This window comes from Diabrotica virgifera, chromosome 3 (assembly GCF_917563875.1).
Source record: "Diabrotica virgifera virgifera chromosome 3, PGI_DIABVI_V3a".
NCBI lineage: Eukaryota > Metazoa > Arthropoda > Insecta > Coleoptera > Chrysomelidae > Diabrotica > Diabrotica virgifera.
Genome location: NC_065445.1, coordinates 200844533 through 200866865, shown reverse-complemented (window position 1 = coordinate 200866865; position 22333 = coordinate 200844533). Strand labels below are relative to the sequence as shown.

General features: G+C 34.1%; 1 protein-coding gene across 1 annotated transcript in view; it reads right to left on the bottom strand.

Annotated features, from left to right (window-relative positions):
* LOC126882676 (dynein axonemal intermediate chain 3) overlaps positions 1–22333 on the bottom strand; it is a 302917-nt gene that overhangs the window by 80891 nt on the left and 199693 nt on the right. The window contains exon 11 of the mRNA XM_050647651.1: positions 12101–12360. Coding sequence (XP_050503608.1) covers positions 12101–12360 — 260 coding nt within the window. The remainder of the gene's footprint in view (positions 1–12100; positions 12361–22333) is intronic.

The window sequence follows — 22333 nt, the reverse complement described above, 5'->3', positions numbered from 1 at the left end:
TTTATTGAATTTGAGTGACATTATATATTCCATAAGATGTGTGCGGTGTCCTTTAGACAAAAAAGGGCGAGGCCCCAAAAATTTTTCGCCTGTGTCGCAATTGCTCGCGGCTTTTATTCATTGTTTCGATAATTACATTCCTTAATTGAACACCCATTTTAAATTACCACGAGCCGCCACTGGTGGAGTAACTCTGGACCGGTCTCTCACCTACAGACAACATTGCATAAAAACGAGAGGGAAAGTAACAACAAGGAACAGCATACTCAAAAAGCCAACGGGAAATAAATGGGGTGCATATCCTGGCGTCTTAAGAACAACGGCACAGGCACTCTGTTTCTCAATTGCTGAATATGCGTGCCCCTTGTGGGGTAGGTCTGCCCACACCAAACAAGTTGATACAACGCTGAGACATACAGGATAGTAGTGCATGGGTGCTACTATCATAAGGGGTGCGTGACATCATAGTGCGACATAAGGGGTGCATGAAACCAACGCCGCTCTCACATCTGCACACACCCAAACGTATATGGAATCACCATGTATTTCAAAGTAATATTTATTTAATTTGGAAAAACTTGTTACTGTTGCGAAGAATAAAGGTTTTTATTGAAAATAAAAAATATATAAGACTATCGGATAGTACAGCTCGGTACGGTATAGGTTATTTGTTTGAGTTGCAAATTGAACGAAAATAAATAAACTAACTTTTGCGTCCAAAAACGAAAATATGCCTCATGTGGAGTTATAGAACTTACAACGAAGAAAGATTATTGGTCTTGTGGAGAAAGTAATGTTCTCAGAGGGACATTGCTGTAGAGCTAGGCGTAATACAGAGCGTGCTGTCCAAAACCTATGCTAGGTAACAGGAACTAGTAAAGCTCACAAATAAAGCAAGAGAAAGTCGCCAAAAGTAATAACGGATCTCCACAATCGTTTAAGTGTCCAATCAGCTGGAAGACACCCAACCATTTCTCACCTGCAGCTCTAAAGGCAGCCTTTGGAAGCTACAGGTGTAACTGTTTCGGTTAAAACAATAAGAAGAAGAGTTCGTACCAAGAAATATACAGCAGGAGACAGTTATGGGTTCCCGAGTTATCGAGGCAGCACAAGATTGATGGCCTAAATTGGTGTCTTCACCACCAAGACTGGAACATTGGGTATTGACAAACTGTGCTATTTTCAAAATATGTGAACAGCCGTAGCGCCGCGGCATGACAACTGGTCTCATAAGCCAGAGCGCCTGGGTTCGAGCCCCAGCACAGACAATCCATTTTTCATTTCTAAAAATGATACAAGCTGCTCACCGTGCCTCAGAGAGTACGTTAAGCCGTCGGTCCCCCTGGGCTGGTGTAACATCGACACTAGTTACTTGAAACATACCCCAGGCTGTGGCAGGGACGTAACTAGGTTATTAAGCACCCGGGGCAAACACCTATTTTGGCGCCCCCCCCCCCCTCCCACCAATTGGACTGAAACTAATTCCTTATAACTCCTCTTAAAAAGTGTGGTGTGTCCATCGGCAGGCTACATTAATACTATCTTGATCTTAAAATACTCAACCTCAAGTTCAAAGTATATAGGCCTAAATATATTTGGTAAATAATAGAATACGTATTTTCAAAAACAAATAGTTTATTTCAAAACAACATCATTTATACTAAAACACTTAAGTAAATTATGTACAAATAGATTAAGTATTAGATAAAATTATAAAAAATTTAACTAAAATATTAATTTAAACATTTAATTGTTCTTAGAATTTAACTTTTCGGGTTTTTCTTGCAGCAAATGTACTGACAATCTCACTGAAGCATAGTTTTGAGGCTACCTGGTGCTCAATGGAAATAATCCCTAGGTTTGTCAGCCTCTGTTGCCCTGTCAAATTCCGTAAATCATTTTTTATTATTTTAAGTTTGCTAAAACTTCTTTCATTCGAAGCCATTGAAACCGGAATTGTCAAGAAGATTCTTAAGGCAGTCATTATGTTTGGATATAAATCCTCCATTTTGTTCACACACAAAAATTTCAGAAGATCAATCGAATTGGCTGTTTGGATATTTGGTACTAAATCCAAACCATGGTATTTGAAACTTTCCACTTCGGTTGCCAATTCGTCTTTGTCCAAGTTGTCTTTGTCCTTTGTTAATTATGATATCTTTTTAAGATTTCAATAAGTTAATCATTAATCTGTATTAATTAATAAATACAAAGTAACAAAGTACTGTATATCTTACCTACCTTTACTCTTCAAAAAAAACAATTATCTCGGCTTCAGTTGGCTATAGAAAATTTTTATTTTTTTATAAATCTTCGTTTCGTCTTCAGCAACAATAATCGGTAAGTTAGAAACTCATTGGATGTACAGGGCCGCTTCAGCTCTAAATGTTTATAACGAAATTTGCCCCCTTATTTTCAAACCCAAAAATTAGAGGTTTAAAAATGTTTTACGCATTTACTTACATCAGAATATGACAATATTACTCTTTAGAAGGAGATTGGATGTTTCACCAACTCTCTACGATTTTTTTCAAAAAGTTATAGCCTTCGACATTTGACCTCTTGGGATAAACAATTTATAATATCTAAGCAACAAATTCGTTAATCTGGCTTTACAATTTTTTTTATGTTTGGAATTGAAGGATCTTCATTTTAAAGCTTTAAAAAATATATTTGTACAATAAATAATGCAATTGTAAAATACGGCCATTTTGGACCTTTCCCAGGCTGTTTTGCAATAACCAATTAACTAAATTAAACTTACCATACCTCAAATTGTAGGTTTTTAAATTTACTACAACTTTCTATTAAAAAGTTTTTCTCTAAAATCAATATCCTAAGTTGCAAAATTAAAAATCATTAAAAATTGCAAATTTAACAAATGAAAATCTCAATAAAAAAAAGCGCACAATATTTTGGTTACATTTTAGTAGAAGTTATTCCTGGCATCGTCCTTTACAACACCTGATAGGTTTCAAAAATTTCTTAATTATATCCTGAAATCGACCTATTTTTCACCCACAGCCTGGGGTAACAGGGTTTAAGATGTAAATGGCGCCGGAACCTGTCCGAAAGGATCTCCCCGGCAAATGCCATACGATATTATTAGATATTATTATGTTCAAAAAAGTCAGGATTTGTGTAAAATCAGATGACCCACGAAATCGTGTACTTAGAGGTTGAGGAAGACAAGCAAGAACGAAAACTGTCAGATCTGTTCGCAAATATACAAGGGGAAGTGTAATGTTCTGGAGAGGAATTGTGATCCGTAAAAAAACTCCTTTAATTTTCATCCAATCAACTTGAACTGCTCACAGGTATGTTGATAACCTGTAGTCAGGCTCTGGAGAGGTGCAACAGGAGAAAATTTAATTGTATTGCATGATAATGGACCTCTACATACCATTAGAGTGACTACAGACATCATTGAAGCAGAAGGTATCCATTGTTTGGAGTGGCCTGCTTGCTCACCTGAGCTTAATCCTTTAGAGTGTTTGTGGGATATGCTTAAAAGAAAATTAGAGCTCGCCAGTATAATTCACAAAACACCGCACGGCTAGTACAAGCTGCTCTTAAAGGATGGAGCCACCCACCACAACAAAATGTTGATAATTTGATTAGGAGCGTGGCCACGCAAACTGAAGCTTGCATAAGGACTAGAGGTGATAACACTGACTACCATAAAATACAAAAATAAAATAAAAACAATTTAAACATTATTCGTTTTACATTGAAATTTTGTATGCTATTGACTTTAAAACAACTACTTTCAATTTGTTTGTTAAATACTTTATTGTTTTATTTAATTGTTATGTATTTATTATTACATTGCTTTAAAATAAATATTGTTTGACTTTGTGTGTTCGTTTTTTTAAATACGCACGAAATAGTAAGAAATATCAGATGATTCAATATAAGTTTGGGTGTGTGTATATAAAGCATCAGGTTTTGCAAACCCTCAACACGCAGAGGCATTGCAGAGTAGTGATGTTGAAAAAGTAACTATTGGTTACAAAGTACTCGTTACTTACGAATACCGAAAGTAACGATTACTATACAGAGAGGCAAATCGTTACTTTGATTACTCTGATTACTTCGTTACTTCGTACCAATCGTATCAGAGCCAGGAATGACTATTGTATTTACTTTGATTACTCTGATTACTTCGTTACTTCATACCAATCGCTTTAGAGCGAGTAACGACTATTGTATCTACTTTGATTACTTTGATTACTCTGATTACTTCGTTACTTCGTACAAATCGTATCAGAGCGAGTAACGACTATTATATTTACATTGATTACTCTGATTAGTTGGTACCAATCGTAACAGAGAGAGTAACGACTATTGTATCTACTTTGATTACTTTGATTACTCTGATTACTTCCTACTTCGTGAAGGTCGTTATTATATCCGAATACCTATATAAAAAAGTAATCAAATCATTTTTATCCCTTAAACAGATTGGTAAAGTTTGTTGTTATATCGGAATACCTATACAAACCTACCTACTGAGAAATACGATGCTCGATATGATTACCGGTACTCAAATACAAAAGTCACAAAAGTAATCATAGTAATCAAAGTAACGAATACTGTAAATGATTAAAAAAAGACCAAGTTTTCACTCTAATGGCATATAAAACAACATAATGCTATTCTACACCCCACCAGAATGAAAACAATGGGAACCTTCTCTGGTTACACCTCCGAGGCTTCTACAATTTGCAAGCCATACGGATGCTGAGACTAAGGAAGATGAGGGAATTCTACAATTTACAATTCACGTCCCATCTGCTCAGCGCGGTAAAGTTCCAACGAGAATGGTTCCCTTCATACTCCACACAGAGTAAATGTAAATAAAAAATGAATAACCATTTTCAATTTCGTTGCAAAACGAACACACAGCCGAACCATATTCTAGTCCAATCAGAGAGTGCTGCAAGCACCCCTACCGGTTTCGAAACTTATTAGTCTCTCATCAGGAGGCACATATGCTGCTCTCCCTGATCCAACCAAAACAAACCCCAGCGTGCAGTCCCGGATTGCAACGAACGAAATGGCATAGATGCCCTAGCGGCAACTGCTAGCAAAAAGACTGTTTTCACTCTAATGGCATATAAAACAACATAATGCTATTCTACACTCCACCAGAATGAAAACAATGGGAACCTTCTCTGGTTACACCTCCGAGGCTTCTACAATTTGCAAGCCATACGGATGCTGAGACTAAGGAAGATGAGGGAATTCTACAATTTACAATTCACGTCCCATCTGCTCAGCGCGGTAAAGTTCCAAAGAGAATGGGCTAGGGCATCTATGCCATTTCGTTGTTGCAATCCGGGACTGCACGCTGGGGTTTGTTTTGGTTGGATCAGGGAGAGCAGCATATGTGCCTCCTGATGAGAGACTAATAAGTTTCGAAACCGGTAGGGGTGCTTGCAGCACTCTCTGATTGGACTAGAATATGGTTCGGCTGTGTTTTCGTTTTGCAACGAAATTGAAAATGGTTATTCATTTTTTATTTACATTTACTCTGTGTGGAGTATGAAGGGAACCATTCTCGTTGGAACTTTACCGCGCTGAGCAGATGGGACGTGAATTGTAAATTGTAGAATTCCCTCATCTTCCTTAGTCTCAGCATCCGTATGGCTTGCAAATTGTAGAAGCCTCGGAGGTGTAACCAGAGAAGGTTCCCATTGTTTTCATTCTGGTGGAGTGTAGAATAGCATTATGTTGTTTTATATGCCATTAGAGTGAAAACAGTCTTTTTGCTAGCAGTTGCCGCTAGGGCATCTATGCCATTTCGTTCGTTGCAATCCGGGACTGCACGCTGGGGTTTGTTTTGGTTGGATCAGGGAGAGCACAGGAGCGTCATTTGAAATTTTGTTTGGGGGGGGGGCAAGCACTATATATACAATACATTATATATGATGTTATGATGAATATTGATGTATTTTTTGTAAATTTCAGTCATTTTTTAGGGCCAGGGGGGGGGGCAAATGCCCCCCCTGGATGCCCAAATGACGCCCCTGGGAGAGCAGCATACGTGCCTCCTGATGAGAGACTAATAAGTTTCGAAACCGGTAGGGGTGCTTGCAGCACTCTCTGATTGGACTAGAATATGGTTCGGCTGTGTTTTCGTTTTGAAACGAAATTGAAAATGGTTATTCATTTTTTCTTTGTAAATGATTTACTTTATAAAAAAGTAACGATTTGTAACGAATACTCGAAAGAAACTATAATCAACATCACTATTGCAGAGCACATAGAGAAAATTAAACAGTTCGCGGACGAGCGGCATGCCCTTTACAAAGCTCGAACAACACGAAAGCTACTAAAATCCAGGAAAAGCTTTCTTGGAACTGTGCAGGATGAACCGCCTGAGCATCTTCCCCATGTTCAATGGACCGGCCAGTCTCTAGACTTTAAAACGTGGAAAATTATGAAATGGATAAGTAAAGTACGGGGGTCGCTCCAGTAAAAACAAATATGATAAAATGGGAGATAATAGACCACGATGATGTGATCGGTGACTGTGGAGAAACACAGAATATACATGGTGTAACAAAAATACAGGTCATAAATTTACTCACATATTCTGGAACCAAAAATAATTCGATTGAACCTAACTTACCTTAGTATAAATGTGCACATAACAAAAGTTACAGCCCTTTTAAGTTACAAAATTAAAATCGATTTTTTCGAATGTATCGAAAACTATTGGAGATTTTTTATTGAAAATGGACATGTGGCATTCCTCTCGCAGTAGCATCTTAAGAAAAAATTATAGTGAAATTTGAACACCCAATAAAAAATTTATGGGGGTTTTGTTCCTTTAAACCCCCCCAAACTTTTGTGTACGTTCTAATTAAATTATTATTGTAGTACCATTAGTTAAACACAATGTTTTTAAAACTTTTTTGCCTCTTAGTACTATTTCGAAAAGTCAGTTTTTATCGAGATATTTCGAATATTTGTCAAATCCACCACATATTTGTATATGGTTAAGTACGATTATGGAGACTATGTAATGATATATGAACATTTATTGATGATTTACATTTTTAGGGGTATTTTGAACCATATTAAAAAAGAAGTCACATCTCGATAAAAGGTGCCTTTTCGAAAAAATACAGAGGCAAAAAAGTTTTAAAAACACTGTGTTTAACTAATGGTACCGCAGTAATATTTTAATTGGAACGTACACAAACATTTGGGGGCAGTCCCGGCCCTAGTGATTTTGCCGCCCTGGGCAAGGTCAGCAACCGCCGTCCCCCCCCCCCCCCTTGGTAGATCCAAAAACGAAAATTTCACCATCGCTCTTAGTTTTCTGAAAGCTATCACTTAACCTTTAACTACCCGCGCATCAAGTTATAACATAACTACACGCGTGGCGTACTTTGTACGCCTCAAGAAAATACACTTAAAAACAGCGGATTTGTTTAATTTTTTTTGAAAAAATACACTTAGTTGATTGTTATAAACCTTATTCGGCATCAGTTAATACTTGGAGTTCTTTTTCAGTAAGCCAATTGGGATTTATAACTGGAATCATGGAATAACTGGATTCCATGATAAATAAAATTACTAATAAAAAAATTTTTTAAATGTGATTTTTTACAGGAGAAAAAGTATTGTTTACAAAGAAATAGCTATTTGTATAACAAGGGAGGAAAGTGTAACTTTTCCTCCCGAGAATGAAGTTTACTGCCCGACGCGTAGCGGAGGGCAGTAATCATTCAAGGGAGGAAAAGGCACTTTACTCCCATGTTATACATATGGTTTTTCCACCTTCCTCAAATAACAAGTCATTTTGTCATTTTTACTTAATTTATTTATGTAACTAACCAACAAAATTTATTAGAACTAAAACAACAAGTAGGTACAATATAACTGTCAGCTGTCAAATATAAGTCAAATTATTAATGTAAACATTGTTAAATAAAAATAACAATTTACTGTTTTTTACCATTCTGCAAAATACAGGATGTTTTATAAATAAACGTTAAAATGTATAGATACTCCGTAATAGAAAATAGATATTATACAGGGCGTCAATAAGTTATATTTCATGAATGAAATATTATGACGTCACTTTTACTTTTCCTCCCTAGGGAGGAAAAATATTTTCCTCCCTAGGGAGGAAAAGTACAACTTTGCTCCCTACAATCAGGTCCGGAAAAGTATACTTTCGGTAGAGGTAGGTGGAAAAATATATTTTTTGCCATAATGACTAAAAAACAATTAAAATATGTACTTATATTACGACTTATAGTAATATAATCCTGGGGTATATTGTCCACCACCGGAAACAACAAATAATAAAATGTAAATTACGATCTTTCCAGAACGCCGATTATAACGAAACTAAAACCAAATTGTAAAGCACATTCCAGTGATAGGTTAGAAAAATAAGCAAGGTCAAAAATTAAATTTTTAAATATATTTCCAGTAGAATTCTTATATCTGGCGTACAAAGTACGCCAGCGCGTGTAGTTAAAGGTTAAGAGGAAACAGTAGCGATCAACAGGTAGCGAAAACGCGTTCCAAGATTGCGGCTGTAATTTTGAATATTTTTTCGAGATATTTGGCACACGTATTCGTAATATAATAAAGAATGGCCTTACAGAGCCCAATTTGAAAAATATATTAATATGTGGAAATTACTCTGTAATTAAATACAATATTAAAAAAACGAGCCTGTACCGCCATTACGAAGAACAAAAAAATACACTTTCTTCAAATAAACTTTTTTATCCGATGCCTAGATTTTGTGTCATTTTGGAACTACTAAAATTTTTTATTTCATTAGTAGTTCCAAAATGACACAAAATCTAGGCATCAGATAAAAAAGTTTATTTGAAGAAAGTGTATTTTTTTGTTCTTCTTAATGGCGGTACAGGCTCGTTTTTTTAATATTGTATTTAATTACAGAGTAATTTCCACATATTAATACATTTTTCAAATTGGGCTCTGTACCGCCATTCTTTATTATATTACGAATACGTGTGCCAAATATCTCGAAAAAATATTCAAAATTACAGCCGCAATCTTGGAACGCGTTTTGGCTACCTGTTGATCGCTACTGTATCACCTTAATGCGTTAAAGGTTGTTTCTATAATTTTTAAATAGAAGTAAACTTTATATCGTGTCTCTATATCTATGTAAGTCTATATTTTGATCTTCAGCCTTACAGCCAAATTGTCTTTTCACTTTCGTCTTTGTATCTTCTTAGCATTGTAGATTTCTTCAATTTTGTATCTAATGGGAGTAATTGCATTAATTCTACTTTCCCATCTAGTTTCGAACAAAGGTTAGAAATCTGATTTTTCAGTATAGCCCCACGATGAATAGATGCTGATGAAAAGTTGTAAATTTTTGTCAGTAAAGGAAAAAGAGAAACTGCAAACTGTGAGGCTTTAACAGCATCATTTATGACTAAGTTGAGTGAATGGCTAGTATTGGCTAGAACATGGGACAATAAATGCTCTAGAATTCATTTTCAAAATTCTGTTTTGAACTCCCAAGTTCTTCCCTTTCATGTATTCCCCATTACCATACATCATACCCTTGTCCTCTCATATCTTCCAAGGGTATTCACAGTTCATTCAGTTTTTTCAAAACAACTTCTGTAAGTCCCAAGCCAGTGGTTCCAGAACAGGCACAAATCCAAGAAAAAAATGTGCTTTAATTTTAACACTTTGTGAACAAATCTATATCTACAAAACGCATAACAGTAGTTATCTTTTTCACTCCAGCACAGCAATATTAGGTGTATAATCTAAAGTTATGCTATCATAATACTTTCATCATCATCCAACCAATTCACGTCCACTGCTGGACATAGGTCTCCCCCAATTGCTTACACACTTCACGGTTTTGTGCTGATTGTTGCCAGTTTTTACTAATCCGCCTGATATCATCTGTCCATCGTGTAATACTTGGCTGATTTCAAAAAGTTTAAAATTTTATTTTTGATTTGTTCATGGAGAAGCTAAATAATTAAGTTTTGGATACGTTTTCACAAGTAGTGATGCTGCTTGTTACTACCATTCGTTGTTCGCCTAATGTGCTCTTGTAAAACAGAATCAAATTTTCCAAAGAGCTCAACAAACTTTAAAAATTACCATGGTTGTGATTAAAAAGTTTATCAGAATCACCTCTCAATCGAAGACACTGTTGTGCTAAGAACTTTATTATTAATACATGTCGTTCTATTACATTTTAGAACTTTTTTTGTTTCTTCGTCTATGGGTTTGTCCGATTCTAGTATAATAAAATTGCTAGTTCTACCCACTGTCGCTGTGACTATAGATGAGCTGGAGACTTAGCGTGATCTGGCTTAGCGAGCAGTTTTGATCCCACTATTCTTATACGATGAAGAAGAAGGCAGTGTTGTTGATTTCCGGTCGAATGAACAATTGTTATTGTTTCACTTTTTTAATTCCCGTTTTTACAGAGGCATTTTTGCCGCTCTTGTTTATAATGTTGATTTTTTATAATATTAAAAACATAATTTATTATTTCTTCAATTTCAAAAATTGGCTTTTCAAAAATTTGCCGCCCTTAAATTCGCTAGTTCGCCCACCCCTGGGGCCGGGCCTGTTTGGGGGGTTTAAAAGAACAAAACCCCCTTACAATTTTTATCTAAACATATTGAAAAATAAGCCTCAACTCGATAAAAACTGTCTTATCGAAAAAATACTAAGAGGCAAAAAAGTTTTAATAATATTGAATTTAACTAATGGTACCACAATAATAATTTAATTGAGACGTACACAAAAGTTTGGGGGGTTTAAGGGAACAAAATCCCCATAAAATTTTTATGGAGTGCACAAATTTCACTATAATTTTCATTTAAGATGTCCCTGCCATAATAATGCCACATGTCCATCTTTAATAAAAAATCTCCAATAGTTTTCGATATATTCGAAAAAAACGATTTTCATTTTGTAACTTCAAAGGGCTGTAACTTTTTTTATGTGCATATTTGTACTAAAGTAAATTAGGTTAATTCGAACTATTTTTGGTGCCAGAATATGTGATTTAATTTATGACCTGTATTTTTGTTACACCCTGTATATCATCTTCTTAAATAAAAAAATGCTCTCATCGGTGTACCTCGAAGATTTGTGACTCGTTAAGAAAGATGGAACCGATGTAGCCCAATACTGGACCCAACGGCGGATCCAGCAACGTTGCAAGGAGGGGGCAATGAAATAAACATTTTCTCGTCACTCGCGTACGTAGGATTCTTTATCGGTATGGGCTGTTACTTTATTTTTCTTCATGTACCATGTCCTTTCAGAACGTTGGTTACTATCATAGCTATCTTAATTTTATTCACTGCCACCCTAAATCGCAACCACGAAGTGCTTTTTCGTCCTGGACTGCGTTTGCCTTCTATTTTCACTTGCATAATATTTTGTAGCAACCTATATTTAAAACTTCTCATTACATGTCCAAACTTTTCTCTTCTTGATGCCATCTATAATCTCAGTAGTCTTGCTGAGACGTTCTAGTATTGTGGAGTTTCGAATCTTCGTCACCCAAGATACTTTTAAAATTCTTCTATTAGAACCACATTTCGAAAGCCTCAAGGCGATTTAGGTAAGTAGATCGATTTTATTCACAGTCCAAGACTCGACACCATACAGTAAGACCGAGAACACATATTTTGGAGAAGGAATTCTGTTTTATGTTTCATTCCGTTATTCAGTTATCAACGGGACACAAAACTCACTATTTATTTTCAATCGTAATTATCTCTTTCTTAAAAAAAAGCGACATCAGGCGAAGTCTCAAGGAGGGGGCAATTGACCCCATTGACCCCCCTTGGATCCGCGCCTGACTGGACCGAAATTCTATGAATGACATATCCGGCCGCGATAAAGAAAGAAAAACTAGATTAATTTACTTTCTGCGACTCTAAGTAACCATAAAACAATGGCGTTTGGTTACTTTTTGTAGTGTTACCGTATCTCAGAACACGGTCTATATGTAAGTTTCATCCGAGCAGGTCATTTTAGGCCACTTCCACCTACCATAATTAAAAATTGGAGCTGTCAAAAACAGTTCTTAAAATTTTATTATTACCTCATATATGTTCCATTCTCCTGACGTATAAAGATTCTTCCGTTTCCTCCAAAGAAGAGGCTGCTCAGGAAGTTGTGGTGTCCATATTGCAAACACTCTTCCCCCGACGGTCAAAATCATATCGTGTATGGGGTTTTTCTGGATGGAATTGATGGGTCCGTCGTGGTAGTTTGCTCTTGTCATAATGACACCACTCTCGCTGTTAACCACTTCACCAGAATCGAAGTCTTGGCCTTCCCAACTGACTCGTATGTAATCACCTAATCGGTAATACAACAATTAACGAATATAGACTAATAAAATAAAAAAAAGTCAAAATGTAAATTCGTACAGTAGTGTAGGAAACAGAGGTTGAACCTTGCAAAATGGACACAAGTCCGGTTTTATTTTTTTTCTGTTATATCAAGGGGTGCTTATTATAAAACTAACTTTTTCTGAAAAAATTTCGCCCCGGAACCCTCCTTTTCACCCCTTTAAAGGGGGTAATTTGTGGTTTTTGCGGAACGTAGCCCTTCCTGTACCTTTTACAAAAAATTTTTTTATAGAAATATGAAGAGGACTATATTTTCTACGATTTATTTCACGACAGCATATGTCTATCATCCACCGTTTAGCGGGGGTGGCGCCCCAAAGTTGACAAGTTTTTAAAAAAGATGTTATAAAAAAATATATATTCTTTTCTAACTGTAATGGAAATTAAGAAGAAATCCTACGAAAATTATTCACAAATAAGTGACTGATTTTTTGGTATAGGCTTGATTTAAGCGTAATTGCCCTATTTTTAATTACAGGGTGTTACATTTTAAAAAACCCCTTTTTATACCATCTGAACCGTTTATGCTACAGTAAAAAAACTTTCAGCGATTACCCATGTACTGGTGCTATTTACAAATTTGTATAATGCACCCCCATTTTTTCCCCAGAACCACCCCAAAAAAGAATTAATAAATAAAGTGATTTTCTTGGAATCCTTCACACACAATGCCCTTTATTAATATACTTCATTTATCATTTTGTGCACGTTATTATTACCCATGTATGGACACCAAAAGCGCTTTCCTAGTACAACTCCTGTAGCCAAAAAAAAAATAAATACAATGGGGGGTTGAAATTTTTTTTTGTTTTTTTGCTTTTTGATCCATATGGGCATATGCTTCATCAATAGTGCTTTTCAAAAATATACGTGGTTATTGCAACATCCCTGCGGAAACCACCCCTGTCCTTGAAAATATACTGCAGAAACTACCCCTAGCCCTTGGCGAGCATGTTTTTACGATTTTCTCATTACCTATATATTCTTTTTAAACAAAACTCATACAAGGTTAAAGACCACTATTTACTCTAAAAATTAGGTCCTATTCGTTTTTTTCGTATAAGCAACCGTTACGGCACAGTGGCGCCGTAAACCTCATATATGCTTTGACGGGCTCCAGTTTTTGTTTTTTATTTCGTCATCTGTTCGTTTTATTGATAAAGTACTTATGTAAAATAAAACAACACAGTGTAACCTACAAATTATGACCTATGCACATTTTACATTCTTTGCGCCCCAAAGCCACAGTGGTGGCCCAAAATCAATTTTTGCATATTTTCGCCACCTACACGTATTTTATTGCATTAGTGCTACTTTAATAGCACAATATTCACCCTTAAGTGGTCACTAAGCAGTGGCGTATCCAGGGAGGGGTGACGGGGGCGATCACCCCCCCTCTTAAACCAAGTGATATTATATTTAAAGATTATAAAAATATTCATTTATTTTTATAAAAATTTAGCCAATTGGCACCCCCCTCTTAACGATGCTGGATTCGCCACTGTCGCTAAAGCATAAAACGTACGCCATTCTTATAAAAATAATAAAATAATATAAGTATTTCTATAAAAATAAATGAATATTTTTATAATCTTTAAATATAATATCACTTGGTTTGAGAGGGGGGGTGATCGCCCCGATCACCCCTCCCTGGATCCGCCACTGCTTAGTGACCACTTAAGGGTGAATATTGTGCTATTAAAGTAGCATTAATGCAATAAAATGCGTGTAGGTGGCGAAAATATGCAAAAATTGATTTTGGGCCACCACTGTGGCTTTGGGGCGGAAAGAATGTAAAATGTGCATAGGCCATAATTTGTAGGTTACACTGTGTTCTTTTATTTTACATAAGTACTTTATCAATAAAACGAACAGATGATGAAATAAAAAACAAAAACTGGAGCCCGCCAAAGCATATATGAGGTTTACGGCGCCACTGTGCCGTAACGGTTGCTTATACGAAAAAAATTAATAGGACCTAATTTTTAGAGTAAATAGTGGTCTTTAACCTTGTGAAAGTTTTGTTTAAAAAGAATGCATAGGTAATGAGAAAATCGTAAAAATATGCTCGCCAAGGGCTAGGGGTAGTTTCTGCAGTATATTTTCAAGGATAGGGTTGGTTTCCTCAGGGATGTTGCAATAACCATATATATTTTTAAAAAGCACTATTGATGAAGCATATGCCCATATGGATCAAAAAGCAAAAAACAAAAAAAAAATTTAACCCCCCATTTTATTTATGTTTTTGGCTACAGGGGTTGCCCTAGGAAATCGCTTTTGGTGTCCATGCATAGGTAATAATAACGAGCACAAAATGATATATGAAGCATATTAATAAAGGGCATTGTGTGTGAAGGATTCCAAGAAAATCACTTTATTTATTAATTCTTCATTTTTTTGGGGTAGTTCCGGGGAAAAGTGAGGGTGCATTATACAAATTTGTAAATAGCACCAGTACATGGTTAATTGCTGAAAGGTTTTTTACTATAGCATAAACGGTTCAGATGGTATAAAAAGGAGTTTTTTAAAATGTAACACCCTGTAATTAAAAAAAGGGCTATTACCCTTAAGTGAAACCTATACCAAAAAATCAATCAATTATTTATGAATAATTGCCGCTAGATTTCTTCTTAATTTTCGTTACAGTTAGGGAAAAATATATATTTTTTAAAAACATCTTTTTTAAAAACTTGTCAAATTTGGGGCGCCACCCCCGCTAAACGGTGGATGATAGACAGATGCTGTCGGGAAATAAATCGTAGTAAATATAGTCCTCTTCACATTTCTATAGAAGAAATTTTTTGTAAAAGGTACAGGAAGGGCTACGTTCCGCAAAAACCACAAATTACCCCCTTTAAAGGGGTGAAAATGGGGGTTCCGCGGCGAAATTTTTTCAGAAAAAGTTAGTCTTATAATAAACACCCCTTGATATACCAGAAAAAAAAAATAAAACCGGACTTGTGTCCATTTTGCAAGGTTCAACCTTTGTTTCCTACACTACAGGTTAAAACAAATTTTATATCAAAGTTTAGGTGGGTACAAAAGATATTTTCAAGAAAGTATCCAAATCATACAAGGGGATCATTGTTTAAATAATTAAAAAGGGGTCATTTTTGCAAAAAAAAATATTTTTTAACTGCTGAGGTAATTCACTTATTAATGAAGGTATATGGGATTTTTTTCTGCAAAGTTAAAGGGTAAATCTTTCATATAAGACTTACTAAATTAAATTTGACCCCCTATTTATTTAAATAATTGTATATAAAACTTTCAAAACAAATTTGCAAAAAAATATTTTTAGCGTTTTAAATGAGCACTATAAAATATCTTATTTTAGAGACTAAGTTGCGCTATGCTACCAGTATTAAGCAAAAAAAATTGGTCGAAAAATATTTAATATTTTTTGAGATATTGAATTTGTTTATTAAATGTTACTATATTTTACAATTGCAAAAACGCGGTTGTTGCCAAAGAAATATTTACCTGCTTAAGATCTCACTATTTTTATTTTTATGTATATTTTCGATAAATATATTGATAAATTCAAATTTCAATTAAACTCCCCCCTAAAATGACATTTGAAAATTATTCAAATTTTTTTATAATTTGTTTTTTTAATAACGTTTTTAATAATTTTTTACTAATTGACAAAATTTTTTTGTCGTTTTTTCTTCTTCTTTTTTTTTCTTGGAGTTATATTACTACGGGGCCTTTTAGGGTTAAATTTTATTAACCCGGGAGTAGTCGCGCTCACTTCTGTAACACGAATAGTCGCGTGTTAGATTCTATCACAATACGAATTTAAATATGAATTTACAACAAATTTTTATTTTATAGTATTTTTATTTACTTGTTATGTTGGATATATTATTTCTAACAATTATTAAAGCTAATTGGCTCTCTCCAAAGCCATAAATTGCACAAAAAGAAGAAGAAGAAAAAAATAAAAATAAATAATAAAAAAATTTATACGCATTACTACCCCTTCCTCGAGGCACTTACGAAATTTTTTCATGAAGTTATTACGAAAAAGGATAAAATGTGAGATTCTATCTAACGGCACGACTACTCGCGGGTTAAGAATGTCGAATCTCTAAGTTGTAGATTCTAGACCTAAAAATATTAAGATTTAACTAAAATCTCTTAAATAAAATGTGGCTACTTACTGAGTTACAGGGTGTTTTATTTAAAAATTATTGTTACGAAGTACTTTAAAACTATTTGACGTATCCGTATCATACTTGGCAGAAAGTGTGGCTATTATACACCCTACTAAATTGTGAATAATAAACGTTTCTAGCTAGTGCCAGAGGCGTACGATAGGTGATAGTGAATGATTGACCCTCCCCAAATTCTACGCCACTGAGTGAATTACTATTTTAGCGAAATTTTTCGATTTTCCAATACTTTGTATGTAAATAACTTTATTGATATCGATAAAGTCATCAGTTTGAGAGATATTGGAAGTGTAAAATGAATGAATGGATGAATCAAAATAACTATGCCGTTTCATTTTTAAAGTCCAATATCTCGAAAACTAATGACTTAATCGTTACCAGTAAAGAGTATATTATTTACATAGAAAGTATTGGAGAATCGAAAAATTTCGCTAAAATAGTAATTCCCTCAGTGGCGCAGAATTTGGGAAAGGTCAACCATTAATTATCCCCTGTCGTACGCCTCTGGTAGTAGCTAGAAACTTTTATTTATCACAATTTAGTAGACTGTATAGTACACACACTTTTTGCCAAGTATGATAAGGATACGTCAAATAGTTTGAAAGTACTTGGTAAAAATATTTTTTAAATTTTTAAATAAAACACCCTGTAACTCAGTAAGCAGCCACATATTATTTAAGTGATTTTAGACCAATCTTAATATTTTTAGGTCTAGAATCTACAACTTACAGATTCAACATTCTTAATGAAACTTAACCTTAAAAGGGCCCGTAGTAATATAACTCCAAGAAAAAAAAAGAAGAGAAAAAAAAAACAAAAAAATTTGTTAATTAGTGAAAAATTCCCAGGAAACCAATTTTTGAAACAGAATTTCAAAATATTTAATCCCCGCGACGTTTAGAAAAAAACAAATTATAAACAAATTTGAATAATTTTCAAATGCCATTTTAGGGGAAAGTTTAATTGACATTTGAATTTATCAATACATTTATCGAAAATATACATAAAAATAAAAGTAATAAGATTTAATACAGGGGAATATTTCTTTGGCAACAACCGCGTTTTTGCAATTGAAAATAGAGTAACATTTAATAAACAAATTCAATATCTCAAAAAATATTAAATATTTTTGGACCAATTTTTTTTATTAATACTGATAACATAGCGCAACTTCTCCTGTAAAATAAGATATTTTATAATGCTTATTTAAAACGCTAAAAATGTTTTTTTGCAAACTTGTTTTTAAAGTTTTATATAAAATTATTTTAATAAATGGGGGGTCAAATTTAATTTAGTAAGTCTTATGTAAAAGATTTACCCTTCACCTTTGCAGAAAACAATCCTATATACCTTGATTAGTAATTGAATAACCTCAGCAGTTAAACAAGTAATTTTTTTGCAAAAATGACCCCTTTTTAATTATTTAAACAATGGTACCCTTGTATGATTTGGATACTTTCTTGAAAATATCTTTTGTACCCACCTAAACTTTGATATAAAATTTGTTTCAACCTGTACGAATTTACATTTTGATTTACATGTAGTGTAATTTTATTTTACTAGACTTAGGAATAGAATTAAATAAAGGTACAGGGTTACGTCTTATTTTGTCAAATAATAAACCAAAATATTTAACAAAATTAATTTCTTTATGGAGAAAAAGGAAATTAGAAAAATTGGCCAATATGTGAGGGCAACGTAAACATTGTTAGTCTAGCAGCAAAAAAGTGGGTTTTTGTTTTAATAAATGATGTATTTTTTCTCAATGTACCGGGTGTCCCAATAAGAATGGCTCTCGGCCATATCTCAGGAACCGTTTATAGTACAGCTTTGAGAAAAAAAAATTAATAACACAAGTTGCCTCGGGAAAAGCCTGGAAATTATTTTCTTAATTGTAGGTCCACCGCTAGAGGGCGTAATTGAATATCAAAAATTAAAAAATCAAAATTTTACAAAGATCACTTAATGAAAGGGCACTAGAAATTCAATCATCGGATTCTTCAGAAAATTCTTAGCATATTTGATTTCACAAGTTTAAGTCTACCTTTGCAAATATGAGGTGGGGGTGAGTGGGAACCTTCTTATGAAAAAATGGTTGTAAGTCCGGTTCTGCTAAATCAAATTTTGCATAATTGGTCTTGTTGAAAATAGCTCTTTTTCGTCAATATACGTGTTTTATTTTCGAAATAGCCCAATAAGTAATATGCAAGATCGGAGGCGTTATTTAATTATTTTCAGGGATCTAGTTTTCTTTGGAAAATATTAAATACAAGTATGCATTTTTAATCCTATATTACAAAATTAGACCAAATTAGCAACATAATACTAAAAACCGCATGTCGATACCTTTTTTCTATCTCGAGATATCTTAAGAAATGTGTAAATTTTAAACATAACTGTTACTGTCACCGGTAAACGAGGTTAAGGAAAAGTAGTGTGCTATGAAAAAACAAATAAACATTTTCCAGATGTAAACGTATATAATTAATTAAAACAAAAATAAGACAAACAACACTATAAAATATAACACAGAAATAAAAGCAACTACTTACTTAGTCTTAGTGACTGCCTAAATGTTCAAATTGTTGCCCATCATTTTCGATGCAAGCATTTACTCTTTCAACAGTAGATTGAATAGCACCAGATTTAACTATTTCGGACTTTTATTTATGGGGACGGATTAAAGATCTTGTTTTTGCCGCTAGGCCCACTATTCGAGAAAACATGATGTAGAATCTGGAATCTAGAGCATACGAAACGCCATTCAAAGCATTGCGAAAGCAGAAATTGAGACTGCTGTTCAGTCTACTCTTGAAAGAGTACCTAAATGCTTGCATCGAAAATGATGGGCAACAATTTGAACATTTAGTTCGTCACTAAGTAAGTAGTTGCTTTTATTTCTTTGTTATATTTTATAATGTTGTTTGTCTTATTATTGTTTCAATGAATTATATACATCTGGAAAATGTTTCTTTGTTTTTTCCACAGCACGCTACTTTTCCTTAACTTCGTTTACAGGTGACATTAACAGTTTTTTAAAATTTACACGTATCTTAACATATCTCGAGATAGAAAAAAGGTATCGACATACAGTTTTCGGAATTATGTTGCCAATTTGGTCTATTATGTAATACAGGATTAAAAATGCATACTTGTATTTAATATTTTCCAAAGAAAACTAGATTTCTGAAAATTATTAAATAACGCCTCCTAGCTTCCATATTACTTATTATGCTATTTCGAAAATAATACACTTACATTGACGAAAAAGATCTGTTTTTAACAAGACCAAGTATGTAAAATTCTATTGAGCAGAACCGGACTTACAGCCATTTTTTCATAAGAAGGTTCCCACTCACCCCCACCTCTTATTTGCAAAGGTAGACTTGAACTTGTGAAATAAAATATGCGCAGAATTTTAGGAAGAATACGATAATTGGATTTTCAGTGCCCTTTCATTAGGTAAATTTTGCAAAATTTTAATTTTTTAATTTATGATATTCAAGTACGTCCTCTAGCGGTGGACCTACAATTATGAAAATAATTTCCAGGCTTTTCCCGAGGCAACTTTTGTAATAAATATTTTTTTCCCAAAGCTGTACTATAAACTGTTCCTGAGATATGGCCGAGAGCCATTCTTATTGGGACACCCGGTACACTTCCTTTATTGCAATATTCTTTGGAAGATGTATACCATCCACAAGTTTCTTAAAATTTGAAAATAAATGAAATTAAATCAATATAACTGCTTTCCGACTATTTATATTTTTTAGTGTTTTAGAATTTCTTCAAACTGATATTTTTCTTCTCCTCTACTTGTATTTTACTTTATCGCTTCCTTTTATTTCATGTCTACAATGATTATTCTTTCATTCGTGGCTGTCCAATATTTGACATATTTATTATATGTTTACCTTATTGCTACATACAGTCTCCTTTTTGCTCTTTGGTCTTTATTTATTCCGTTGTAGTCGTGAACATAATATTATTCTATTATTTTGTTTCCTTGACCCCTTTTTTATTTCAGTAAGTATCGTTATGCCAATTTTCCATTGTTTTAGTTTGGTAAAAGTTTCTTGATATTTATTGTTTATACTCTGTATATTCCAACATCCTATATAGGTCTGGATCCCGGGTATGAAAAAAAAGTTGATTAATAGCAAGCTGAAAATTTTTAATAGCTTAAGGGTGTCTAGTCGGACAAACTTTGATATATGGGAACACTGGAACAGGGGAAGATTTAATTGTGGAACAGGTTAAAAATTTGGAACGGTCAGACCACGAAAACGGCACATGTATTTTGTCCGACAGAACAGACTTAAACTCTCCGAACAGAGATTAAACTCTCATGCAAAAATCAGACTGCTATTTATCACCAAATGGGCGTTTTAATGAGTGGAACATGTACAATATGTCAAATGACAGGAATTATGACAGGTGATAAATAGCAGTCTGATTTTTGCATGAGAGTTTAATCTCTGTTCGGGGAGTTTAAGTCTATTCTGTCAGACAAAATAAATGTACCGTTTTCGTAGTCTGACCGTTCCAAATTTTTAACCTGTTCCACAATTAAAACTGCCCCTGTTCCAGTGTTCCCATATATCAAAGTTTATCCGACTAGACACCCTTAAGCTATTAACAAATTTTCAGCTTGCTATTAATCAACTTTTTTTTAAACGCGGGATCCAGACCTAATATTTATTGTACGTTTTCGTTGCTGATGTCGTTTCCTTTTGTTTACGTCCAATGTATAAGACTTTTTATTGGGATCATTAGCTTATACTTAATATGTTTTGTTTTCCAGATACCGTGGAGCTATCCCGACGATCTAACCCTCCTCCTTTCTCAAGCGGGCTTAGGACCGTCTACGGAGGAGTTATACCAGTTACTATTACAAAATATGATAATGATATGATATTTTTGGACGGTAAAAATGAGTGTAAAAAGTAATAGTTTTAGTATCAATGATCGTTTTATAGAGTAGCGGGGCAATACATGGAGATGTATGTATATCCAATATTAAGAATTGCTGAGTCGAAATCTACTAGAAGTAGTTAGAGAGGAAGGCCAAAGAAGACCTGGTAGAATATTTCATTTATTGTAACAAACTTTTCAAGTACCCATTGACTCGCAGTCGTAATTAATAATTTATTAGAAACATTGTAAGAGAAACAATTTTAAATCTTCTTCTTCTTCTTCCTTCTTGTATGTATGCTTTAAAGCCTGTTTCTTCTTCAATATTAGCCTCCTAAATTGTTTAAATTATCGCACCATCTTTTTATTGGTCTGCCAATACTTCTTCGTCCATTTGGTGACTTATCTCGTGCTATTCGTACTATCCTATCCTCTGCCATTCTACTAATATGTTCGTTCCACTCCTGTTTCCGTTTTGTCACCCATCCATTTATGTCTTCTACATTGCATGATCTTCTTATGTTTTCGCTTCTCTCCCTATCCAACAGACTTTTCCCTGATATTGTTGCTTTATAGATTCTTGCTTTTGTGTCTTGTCGTAGGTGTTTGTTCTTCCAGATTATGCCATTAAGAGATCCCGCCGCTTTACTAGCTTTTAAGCTTTGTTGTCGTACTTCCTCTTTAACATCTCCGTAACTGGTTATATCTATTCCCAAATATCTAAATCTTGCTTCCCGCATTATTATTTTCCCATCAATTTTGATTTTACATCGTAGTGGGTATTTAGATGTTGTCATACATTTGTTTTTTTCTGCTGATATTCATATT